This window comes from Triturus cristatus, chromosome 7 (assembly GCF_964204655.1).
Source record: "Triturus cristatus chromosome 7, aTriCri1.1, whole genome shotgun sequence".
Classification (NCBI taxonomy): domain Eukaryota; kingdom Metazoa; phylum Chordata; class Amphibia; order Caudata; family Salamandridae; genus Triturus; species Triturus cristatus.
The window spans coordinates 139,130,628-139,143,525 of record NC_140590.1 but is presented as its reverse complement, the minus strand read 5'-3'; the positions used below and the strand labels follow the sequence as shown (position 1 = coordinate 139,143,525).

Here is a 12,898-nt window from a genome sequence, read left to right as displayed (position 1 = left end):
TTGGTCAGCCGATGCATGAAAGTCCATGAGACTTTTTTGCTAGAACCAACAATCATGAGCGAAAGCTATGCAGTATGAAAAATGAAAGTATGCAGTGATGAAAACAGGTAATTATGTGAGTTACAAGTAGCCCAGTAGATGGTATCTGTACAAGATTACAATCATATAATAAAAATTCAGCATGCTCTACTTTCATGTCCTCTTAATATTTAGATCTGTTGCTGACAAAATGAAATATGTGGTGGAGAAAGATCAGTGTCAATGCGTATTCAGTGCTTGTTTACCTCGATGACGCCCCCTTTGGCTTTTACTTCCACAACGCTATGCTTTGATTTAATAGAACGGGTTTAATTTATTGGCTTTCATGGAACGCGACGAAGGACTTAGTCTTCTCAGAACAATTTAGAAAAGATTGGTTCTGACATACTGACAAATTCACTAGCAGTTTTAGAACAAGCATTTGCAATGCAGTAGGTCTCGCATTACTCAATATTTGAGCTATTGGTGTTGCATTATTATTATTAGCAATGCAAATAGCTCAAACTTTAATAATGCGAGACCTATTGCATTGCAAATGCTTGTTATCTCTTGGGACAAATTTAATAAGGTAAGAAGAGGGTAAATGGTGAGAAGAAATAACAGCGAAGAGAGAGGGCAATCCTGTTGCATGCCTTAATGGAGATTAAAAAAGGAGAATGTGACACTATTGATCCTAATATTAGCTTTGGGGTTGGGGTATAGGGCCATGATCATTGTGATGAATGACTTACCCAGATGATGTGATTCAGGTACTGCATAAAGAAAAGGCCAAGATACCTTATTGAAAGCCTTTTTGGCATCCAGTGCAATGCCGGCAGATGTCATATTTGAGAGACAGGGTTTTCGATTACGTGGCAAAAGGTTTGTATAATATCCTTAGCGAATCATTCCTTTACAAATCCCGTTTGTGAGTCATGTATTAGAGATGGTATAATAGGCTCGAATCTCTTTGCAAGAATTTTCGCAAAAATGTTTGCCTCCATGTTCAGTAACGATATGGGCCGAAATGTTTTTGGATCAGAGTGATCCTTATCCTCCTTCGGAATGACCACTATTGTGGCTTTGGTTGGCGTACCTGAGACTTCCACAGTGAGACCAAAGTGGTCCAGTTCATTTTTCAAACACACCGCAAGTGTGTGTTAAAGGTGTTATAAAAATCAATGGTGAACACGTCAGGGCTTGTAGATTAACCTGACTGGATTGATTTTATTGCGCTAGTAATCTCATATAAAGATCATTCAGGTGTTCTCTCACGAGCTCAGTGATGGAACACATAGGAATGGATTTAAGACAGTCTAGACAGGCATTTATCTAAGAGGTTCTGGGGCGTATATAGTTTCTCGTACAATTTCCTGAAGATCTCTAGAATTTCATAAGATTTAAATGTGTGTGATCCATCAGTATCCTTAATTGATGAGATCTGATTCCTGCTAGTTTAAAATGTCATTTTATTAGCTAGTGTTCTACCAGCTTGGTTTCTGAAGAGGAGATTTATTAGATTTTAGTCCCTGAATATGAGCCCTTTTGCTTACAATGGAGTTAAACGTGTAGTTAAGTTATTTAATTTCATGAAGTAAAGTTTTGTCTTTGGACTGTTTAAAATTGTTTTCTTTCTGACCCCAGCGCTTGTAATTGGTCTCTAATGCCATGGTTGTTTTTGCTATAAGCTTGATATTTTGCCCCCTGCTCAAAAAAATGCCAGAGGCTCACCGGGGAGAAGACCGGTGCCTCATTTTCTTCAAAAAAAGTTCAATCTCGTTTTTGATATCTGAGACATCAGACTCACTCTCCAAAATTTCTGAGTTCAGTCATCATACTCGAGGTCCTGAGTTATCTGTTCCTCTTTGAATCGGTAAGGAGATGGCAGCATGATCCGAGATAAGATTGGGAGGGATCTTAGGATCAGCAGTATATTTGAGAAGAGACGCATCTACTAGAAGATTGTCAATGCAAGAAAAACTATAGTGTGGAGGAGAAAAAAAAGGTGAACTCATTGCCTTTGGGATTATGGAGTCTCCAAGCGTCATGTAGATGGTATATTCTGCATAGGTTAATCAATTGTTTGTGAGCTCTAGTGGTCTGAAGTTGAAGGCACAGTACCAATCAAGGATTAAAATCTCCACCTAAAATCGATTGAGCACCTTGTGAAATATCATTGCGTTTTTTATTAAGGTAGATCGAGAAATACGTGTCATCAATATAAGGGGTGTAAAAGTTCATTATATACAAACCTTTCTGGCCATTGTTTAGCCTGGATAGCAGCCTGCATCCATTAGAATCGTGCTCCAGTGTGATAATTGAGAGACCTGATTTTTTTTTAAAGAAGGGTGAGAACTCCATTTTTCTTCCCCTGTGCTTCCGAGCATGTAAAATCAAAAACCCATCCCTTTCTCATTGGGAGGGATTCCTTAACGCTAATGTTGGTTTCTTGCAATAGTATAATGTGCCCACTTAGACTTTTACAATAATCCAAAATGTTGGTTCTTTTCAATGGATGGTTTAATACCTTAGTATTAATGGATATTATATTGAGTGAAGCCATTAGGGAGAGGTATGAGAAACCAGTGACCAGCTCGGAGATTGGAGCCAAGAGATTGTGCATCTGCGAAAGAACAGAAGTAACCAAATAGGTGTTGCATTATTGTTACCTTTCTCACTAGTGCTGAGCAGAGGGGGAGAATAGCACCATGGAATGGAATATGGGAGAAAAGGAGAACATTTTGAGATCTTGTGAACCCCAGAAAAAACGGAGAGCCTCTCAGGACCTCCACTCACACGGGGAAGTCTGGAAGAAACAAAGATCATTGAGATATTGTGTAGGAGTACAGAGGAGGCAACCCAGTAGCCGATGGGCCCCAATGGTCGGACATAGAATATATGACATAATTGCAGCCTGCAAATGCCATGATTAAACACAGTGCAATGCACAACATATAGACCCTTCTAGATCAAAGGTCCTGTCCCAATTGCACATCCCCAACAGGAGCCAAACGTGACTTTGTGACTAAGTAAGTCTAAACCAAATAGACCCTTGTGGGAAAAGGGAATCAAAATTGAAATCTTTTTTATTTCTAGTGGACTCGGAACTTAACAGGATGGTGTGAGTGAGAGGCAGACCGCATCCATTGATCCTATTTTAAAAAGAAAGACCTACTATGGTAGCAACTAAGAAAAAAGCATCAAGTGTATGTAGAGTTAATTCCAACAGATCTGAGATAATTCTGTAGCTCTAAGAGATACCTCTTAGAGAAGCAAAGTATGTGCATCACTGAAGAGAGCCAATACAAACAAAATCAAGGGTTAATTGTAACCTAAATATAACACAAAGTAAAGTCATAACAAGTATCTGGCCGAATCTTAGCGTGGAGTAAGGAGAGAACACAGTGTCAGCAGTAACTAGTAAGAACAGCACAACATAATGAATGAAACATATTAAATTTTCCAATAAAGGTCATAGAGATGCACCAAATGTGTCAAACAGGGGATATATATCCGCAGCATCTTAAACCCGGAGTAATTGATATTTCAATCATACGTATAAAGGTAAGGCACAACTCTCAAAATTGGACCTGCTTTACAAGCAGTTAACATACAAACGATTGAAGTAAAAAGTATAAAATCCCTTTATGAAACATTAGGAGGAGAGCCAGAGTCCATGAGAGTTTCAATTTTGTTATGTAAGAATGTAGAAAGATAAGAAGGCTCAGTAAAGATGTGTGTTTGACCATTGAAGGTAAATTCTGAATTTGATAGACCTGAGAATGAAAAAGGAATCTGCATCTCTGGGAGTCTTTGCCAAAGAGCCAAAAATCCTTTGCGACGAATGACAGTATCTCTTGCAAAGTCCTGTGAAATTGAGTTTCTATGGCCCCTCCATGTAATGAATCTGATCTTTCTCATTCGCGACAGAATTTGTTCAGTATGTTGGTGGCAAAGCAGTTTAAAGATTAGAGGTCGAGGAATCATCACGTTCTTGTTTCTGAATGTTGGTATCCTATGAGCTCTCTCGATCTTAAAGTCTTTAGCAAATGTTATTTGGAGAACTTCTGGGATCCAGGATATTAGGAAGTCAATGACCGAACAATTAGAATTTTCAGTGTCTTCAGGCAGCCCAAAAATGTGCAGATTACTGCGTCTGTTCCGGTCCTCTTGGTCAGTGAGATCTCTTAATGCCAAGAGAGAGCTTTCTAGGTAATGTATCCTCTTGTCCTGAGTATTAGTAAAGTCCTCCACCGTGCTGATCCTCTTTTCAGCATTAGACAATCTCATATTGAAATATTTTAGATCGTTAAGTATCCCTGCAACTTCTACTTGGAGCATGTCTGTGTTTGTTTTAGACTCTACGCAATGGCATGTACAGAGTTTAGTTTTAGTGGGATTGCCTCTAATGTGGAGTAGTCAGGGCTACCTTTCTTCTACAGGATTCTGGGATTGGAAGAGACTGTTTAGCAGGCTTCAGATTCACTTTGGTGTCTTTTTCTTTTGGGTTATTTTCCTTAGTAACAGCCATTTTATGCCTTACCTGATCAAAGAACTATTTTACAGAACAGGAAAGTCAGACTGAGGGGAACTGTTTTACGGTGCTCCAGTATAAGTTGATAAGACCTGCTGGTAGCGGGGCACTGAGCAGTCGTCAATGGCTGATGAAGAATTTCAAGACAATAAACGGAGGTGTTAATAAGAGCACACCTCCTCCTGCCACTCTCATGCTCAAAGCAGCACAGGGGAGCATACACAGAGTGACTTCAATATGCATAAAGAGTGTGCACAGCTTTAACAACTAGGGACAGGAGAGATTCAAGTCCTGGTCAGTGATTTCCATTCAAATGAACTCCCCTTAAAGTCCATACGTTTTACTCTAAGCAATTAATTATACAATCAGCACTGTCTTTGCCAAACTGCGAACAGATGCTGGTTGGTGCTGGTCAGTGCTTTCCATCCAAATGAACTCCCCACAGAAGCAACGCCAACACGTTCTATTTTCAGCATCCAGTTCTGCAAGCAGCACTTTCTTTGGCACACTGCAAGCACACAGAAGCACACAGAGGGTGTTTCGCATAGTAAATAACACCACCCAGCTGGTTATCTGACAGTATAGCGTGGAGGGAGAGAGGCCAGTGACTGAAGAGAAAAAGAGCGTTGCCATTTTGAGACCGCTGACGTACCAAATTAAGCAGGAGATCTCTGAGTGAGTAGGCGATACAAAGTTCTTGTCAAGCGCTTACCAATACGTTGGGTGGCAGGAATAATTCTCCAGATCCCTATTAGCTGTAGGTCACATGCTCTCAAAGTGGTGTGCTCCTCGCAGAGCCTCTAAGGGACGCAGACTCTGGGTGCCACCACTTTGAGAGGCGTTACCGCGTCAGGTGAAAAAGGTGATTACTCGCTGAAACTGCGGCAGATGAGCCTTGTCGAGCATTCTTCAGGCGTCTTCCATTGTCCTATCAGCTCCGGAGTTGCAGGAGCCGCCAACACATAGTCAGAGAGACCTTCAGGATGTGTGGACACCGCCAAACCCGGCGGAGCTCAATAAAGATCCACCATCTTGCTGCTGCTCCAGGCCACACCCCCCTATCAAGATCACTTTTTAACATTTTTGGGAAGAGGATGTAGCCTTATGGCTAGAGCGGTCAATCTCGAAGTTGTGGAACCAGGTTGAGTCTCGGCAACAACGCTCAACATCCTGTGATTCTGGGCAAATCACTTAAAGAACCCATGCCGAACAAACAAACAAAAAAAATAATGAAATGAGTGGGTTCATCTGTAACGAAGTTGGTGCTCATGTTAAGTGCTCTGATACCCGATGTCTCGGGTCTATTTATATATATATATATGTATATAAAACTCCCCACAAAAAAAACATTTTGAGCGCAGACTGAAAATGATGTAATACATTTCCTTTAACGAGTTAAAGTAAATCCATGCCATTTTACATGCATGACTGTATATATATATCAGTGAGGGTAAAACATTCTTTTTTACAGCTCAAATGTTCTAAATAAGAATTATAAAAATTTACACTCACCAGCATAAAATCTAATAATACATTTAGCCCACAAAATATGTTTATTAATTGCAAGTCAATGAAATAAGAGAAGCAGTCTAGATTTTTTACACAAAAAAGTGATACAAATATTCAGCTCCTGAAACTCCTGCTCAGACACACAATGTTTTGTTCAATCACTAGAAGTTCGAAATCCAGAAACAAAGATTTCGCTATCTGAGGTCCTTAATTTAGTAAGAGTCAGAGCAGATTTATCAAGTCTTTGCGCCGCTGCAAAGTGACGTACAGTGGCACAAAGCAGCGTACAGTCTTGACATTATATTTCTTTACCAGTGCATGTTGTCACTAAGCCTCCATCTTTGTAAACTGCCTTACACTGTATTGAGCCATACTGTAGGGGCTGCACTCGTTAACATAAACACAAAGCATGTCAGCCTACTGGGTTGTCGGCCATGATATCAGCATTTTTTGTGTGTGCTTGAAGAAACTAAGGGGCATATTAACAAGGAACAGGGAAAATTAACGCTAAGGGCGCTTAGCATTAATTTTTTTAACGCCCGCTATCGCTGGATAATATCACCTGGTTATCGCATTATTAACAATGCTAACCACCTAGGCGATAAAAAATCCAGCAATAGCGGCATTTTGGGAGGTTATCGCTGGTAATGCAGCGATAAAACTACAAAGATAGGGATATCCTTTTTGATAGCCCATGGTGGACTTAGCCATGTAATCCACCTCCCATTGGATTACATGGCTAAGTCTGAAAATTAGCAGACGTAAAAAAGCAGCGTTAATCGTGGTTAGCACTGCTTTTCTTGACACTAACAGGGTTAGCGTGAAGCTTGATAATAGGAGAAATGTCGCTTAGCGACATTTCTCCTATTATTTTGCTCTGGAACGCCCACTTTGCATCTCATTAGAGATGCAAAGGGAAGTGTAGTGAAAAAGGGTGCTAACATGCGATTTTGCATGCTAGCACCCTGTTGTTGATCGGGCGATATTTTTATCTCCGCTTCTTTGGCCTTTAAAGCCAAAAAAGCAGAGCTAAAGCCCTTGTTAATATGCCCCTAACACTTCCTAATAGAGATAAAGAAAAGGCTAACCGTAGTCAGGGAATGAAAGGAGACTGACTAAATGAGGGCTGTAAAGGTGTTCATGGAAGATATCTGCAGCAGGGGCAGGCACAGCCCTAGCAGCTTTTGCTGTTCATTTTTCTTGCTGTGACATCTGCATCCCGAGGCATCCGAGCTAGTACTTCATGCTTCTCTGGCAGTGAAAAGTGTATCCCCAGCTAGCTAGCAAAAAAAGAGTACTTCTCAGAAAAGATCTTAGATGCGCAAAACGACCAGAAAATGTTTCTTCCATTGTAAAGTGCTTCACAAACCCAAAAACGCTAATCAAGGAAGTCGTCCCATCACAGATACTATGCGATCAGATTTTTATCTTCCTTGAGCAAAAAATTCTCACCATTCAAAAATAATTTCCACCCTATCCACATTGAGCCTGGATTTTGAACCTGATCCCACTCACACAGGACCACTCCTTCAGGTCTTTGAAAAAGATCTCACTTGACCAGTCTCATCAAGCCATTACTGCTGGTAAATCTGGCTCGCCTTTTGATGCACGCCCTCCTATGGTCATTTACAAGATCATAGACATCATCAATCCAGTAAGTAACAAAATAGTGAACTCATCTCAAGCCACAGCTACAGTCCCTCCAGAATGGGAACTAGCAATCGTCAAACCCGTTCAGAAAAACAGTCCTTGGACCCGTCAACACTTTCCAACCTTCGCCCAATATCTTTACTACCTATCCTGGGCAAAATTACAGAAAGACTGGTATACAATCAGCTAAACAACTTCCTTGAGAATGCCAAGATATTACAATCCCGCCAGTCAGGCTTTCGCCCGAAGCACTCAACTGTATCGGCACCACTATAAATAGTAGACACATTGAAATTAATCCTGGACAAAGGAAAAAAATGCGATGCTGAACTTATTAGATTTGTCGGCCACATTCAATACTATTTCAAACAACATTTTCCTTTCCCGGATAAGAAATTGCTGCATATCGGCACTGCGTTGGCCTGGATAAAATCCTTTCTTACTAACCGAAGACAAGCAGTAGCACTAGGTCCATTCCTTTCAACCGAACGTTCCATCACCTCAGGAGTCTCACAGGGCTCATCCCTTAGCCCCCTCTTGTTCAACATCTACATGGCACCGCTTATTTCGATAATATGTTTCTTTAACAGCGAACCAACATCCTATGCAGATGACACGTAACTGATCCTGTCCTTAGATAAAGATGACAATAAAGCAGAATTTAACTTTAAGCTATGCCTAACAGAGGTAATCCATTGGATGAAGAGCAATCATCTCAAATGTAATACGGACAAAACAGAGATTCTGCTAATAAGGAAGGACAATTCCTTTGCACCAATCCACTGGTGGGCAGAAGACTCGACCGCCCACCTAACACAGTGGAAGTGGCTAAGAATCTGGGGGTAAAATTTGATACCCCTCACTCATTTCGGCCTCAAGTACTTGCAGTAGCTGGGACTTGCTTCAACCTCATTAAAACCCTTAAAAAGTTTTTCGATTACTTTCCCTTTTCTGAAAGAAACACAGTGGTGGTAGCTCTTATCTTGTTCTGGCTAGACTACTGCAACAGCCTGCTCACAGGCGCTAATAAACATGTTTTAAAATACTACAGGTTGCACAACATGCAGCGCCGCGTCTAGTGCTAAAAGTACCCCGCAAATCATCTGCCTCGGAAGCCTTAAAAACCTTGCATTGGCTCCCTAGTCATAAATGAATCTTGTTCAAGGTACTATTAATTACTTTCAGAGCTTTTAGAAACTCTGAGCCCACTTATCTAGTGACCAGATTTACACCTTTCACCACTGCTAGGACCCTCAGATCCTCCTCAGCTAACCTTCCTAAACCACCTGCCTATAGGTTAAAAAAAAAAGGAGGTTAATCTTTGGCAGACCTGGGAACTAGAGCATGGAACCTCATGCCAACACAACTAAGGCTGATAGAATCAGAAACACAAGTTAGTAAATCACTTAAAACCTGGATCTTTGGATCCTCGGATGCACTGTGTTCTTCAGTAATATAACTAGCATGCAGCACATGTCTACCTGTCTCCCCTTCACCCCCTCCGCACAGTGGCAGGATGCTCCTTTCGGAGTGGTAGTGGCGCTTTACAAATATCCAAATCAAACCAGGGCTACACTAAGTGCATAGCATTAGCAGGGGCAGTTGTATCTGTAGAACCTCGCACTCTGCCTATTCCTAGCAGTCGCCGGTTCATCCCTAGGATGTCATGCTGCGCAACTCCCAAGAACTGGTATATGCAATCCTAGAACCTCATACTGTGCATAACTGTAGCAAGGGGCCCTTGTGCAGCACATTTCTCTAACAGGCAAAGGTGCATTCCTTCATCCTTATGCTGTGTACGGTTTAGCAGCTGCAAGTACATCCTTAGACCGTCATACTACACATGGCTGTGCCAAAGGCAGATGTGTCCTTAGAATCATATGCTATGGATAGCTCTAGTCGGGGTAGATGCAAACTTTCGACCTTGGATCTAGTCATTCATGCTGTGACCCTCTCTGGCAGTGAAGGCACATCCCTTTATCTTGACACTGCATAACATATAGCAGCAGTAGGTGCAGTTCTTGTATATCCCTCTCAGTGGCAGGTGCATCCTAGAAGCTCGCACAGCATGTGTCTTGCAGGGGCGATGTCAGACCCAGAACCTCATGCTATGCAAGTCTCTGGCAATGGCATGTGCATTCCTAGAACCTCACACAGTTGATATCTCTAGTGGGGGTAGATGCATCCATTGGACCCCATTCTGTGCACATCTACGGCAGTGGAAGGTGCTTCCTTACAACCTCATGATGCATATCTTCAGCATGGGAAGGTGCGTCAATAGCCTCTCACACTCCGCATAGCTCTAACAATAACAGGTGCGCCATCAGTGCCACTTGCTGTAGATATCTCTAGTGGGAGTAGATACATCCTTTGGACCTCATTCTGTGCACATCTACGGCAGTGGAAGGTGCATCCTTAGAACCTCACGATGCATATCTTCAGCAGGTGCGTCCCTAGCCTCTCACACTCCGCATAGCTCTAACAATAACAGGTGCGCCATCAGTGCCACTTGCTGTAGATATCTCTAGTGGGGGTAGATACATCCTTTGGACCTCATTCTGTGCACATCTACGGCAGTGGAAGGTGCTTCCTTACAACCTCATGATGCATATCTTCAGCATGGGAAGGTGCGTCAATAGCCTCTCACACTCAGCATAGGTCTAACAATAACAGGTGCGTCCTTGGAGCCGCATGCTAGATATCTCTAGTGGGAGTAGACGCATCCCTTGGACCTCAGGTCGACTAAGTCATGCTATGCTCATCTCTGACAGTGAAAGTAGATTCCTAGAACCTGATGCTGTGAAAGTCTCGGGCAGTGGAAAGGGACATCCTAGATTTTGACTCATTATTTGCAGATTCTAAAGCACCCATTGAATTCATTGCTGTGCACATCTCTGCAGTGGCAGGCGTATGGCTAGAGCTGCCCACTGGGTACATCTCTAGCAAAGGCCATCACATCCCTAGAATCTCTCGCTGCGCATACCTTTGTAGTGGCATTTTCATCCCTCAGACTATTGAGCTGGTACCTCATTCTGTGCACATCTCTGACAGTGTAAGGAATATCCTTAGGTGCTCACTCGGATCGTCTCTGACAAGTGAGACCCGAGCACATCATACTGTGAATGTCTCTGGAAACATAGATTCCTCCCAAAAATGTTATGTGCATATCTCAGGTGCACTCCTACAGCCTCTTGCTGTGTACATCTCTAGCTACAGCAGGTCCATCTCTAGAACGTCATGTTGTGAAGCTCTCTAGTAGGGGCAGCTCCATCACGGGAAACTCACGGTGTGCAGGGCTAAAAGCCGGGGCTAGTCCATCACTGGAACATCACGCTGCACATGTCTCCAGCTGTGGTACCTAGAACCTAGTGCTCTGCATAGGTCTAGCAGGGGCAGGTGCATGTCTGGGCTGCAGAGCTCATTGTTTTCATTGTACACATTCCTGGCAGTGGCAGGTGATTCCTTCCACCACAGGGCTAGGCCTCAGCTGCTCCTTCAAGAGTTTGATGCATGTAATAACCCACATCTGCATTTCTCTTGCTTACAGATGCCGCTCACAAGATAAGGATGAAGTGATGGGCACATCTAACCCCGGACCAGGCTAAACCCAGTCTTGGCATGCTGCTTCAGGTGGTGATCGCCTCCTGATGACCCACATGGATGTTCAAGAGGAGGAGGATTGGTCGATCAAAGCCACATGGACAACATTGGGTCTCCAACACTGTGGCTTAAAATGAGGCCAAGGACATTTGCCCACCCTGACAGAGAGACTTCAGGAACAGGGGGATTGTGCTGTCCACTGCCACCCACTACTGAGCAACTAACATCTACAGGGGAAGAAGTAGAAAGAAGGGGTGACTTTTCCTTCCAAATATGCCAGAGGAACTATTTATGGACGCCCTCCTCAGTGACATTTACCACCCCCTTTCTCAGACACAGAGAACATATTGGCTGGTTGTAGGAACAAACAGCCCCTCTTCACTTTGGGCTTCCCTTGATCAGAAATATTCTGTGATATAAGTAATATCATGCTCCCCCAAGACATAGAGAGTTTGGTTATGGTTCATTTTTTAAAATTAATTTTCTTCTTGTTCAATTAATTTCCTACGTGTAAATCGATCCCGAAGTTTTAGTCTCCACTCGTCTTTTTACATCTTTTTTAAATTTGTTCACGGGAGGTGTGTAAATACACAAATGCCTATGTGCCTTTGAAATAGGCTTTCGCTGCTAACCCCCATTCTGCCCTTCCAGTCACCAGGTGGCATTTAGGTTCTTTGCTGCTCAGTAACTATGGCCATTCCTACAGTCCACATACCACCACACAAATACCTCAGCAGCAGGGGCTCTAATACACAGAGCTATCCCCCTCACTGTTATCACTGTTTGGATATTGCTCTTTTCTGGAACCTCAGCACTTTTGAAAACGTGCACTTCTCTGCTGGTATTATTTAGGAGATTCCCCGTTCTCTCATATTTAGTTTTTAGAAAAGAAAATAACCCAACCGTATAAATAGAAATCCTTTTTCAATGCTTTATTATTGGGAAAAGTTTTGTATAGGTTGCTGTTGTACAGCTGTTATGAGATACAAGTGCAATGTCTTCCTAACTCTAGTGTAAATGTTCTTTTTTTCATCTTTTTTTCTGAAATATCTTTTCACTGCCATGGCAAGATGTAAGTATTGCGTTCGTGTTGACGTTTAACGTATTTAAGCGACAAATTAAAAAAGAAGAAACTGACTAGCAGTTTTAAACCTTTCTGAACAATTTTCTAGGCCTGCCATATCAGTTTCAACTTAGTCAGATATATGAAGGAATGCAAGAAACGCGGCTTAATTGAAAACTAATCTCTAATTAGTTTAAAAATATTTATTGAAATTTGACAAAAACTGTTTACATTAATATGTGTCTCAAGTTTTGTAGATATGTGACTTGCACTTATAATTTCGTTTCGACAATAAATTACGGTATGTTTTACTGATTTTACCTTGGTGCTTTGTTACTGAAATCAAAACAATTACAAATCCTAACACTGGCAGATAATGCTAATGCTTCATCGATTTGAGTCAAGTTTGTCCTTCTATTAAATCTATGTAATATAGAAATGTTTTCCAATAGTTTCAAGTGAGGTGAGCCAAGTTTATAAATCCCTGATTGTACTGGGTTGATCCATGACAGCCTGGTACTGGA

The 12,898-nt window shown here is 42.0% G+C and overlaps 1 protein-coding gene across 1 annotated transcript in view; it reads left to right on the top strand.

The window, feature by feature from the left end:
* LOC146809047 (uncharacterized) overlaps nucleotides 1-12,694 on the top strand; it is a 523,889-nt gene extending 511,195 nt beyond the window's left edge. Inside the window, exon 25 of the mRNA XM_085615855.1 lies at nucleotides 11,259-12,694. Within this exon, the coding sequence (XP_085471981.1) occupies nucleotides 11,259-11,316 (58 nt within the window). The 3' untranslated portion in view covers nucleotides 11,317-12,694. The remainder of the gene's footprint in view (nucleotides 1-11,258) is intronic.
* Nucleotides 12,695-12,898: the final 204 nt, after the last annotated feature.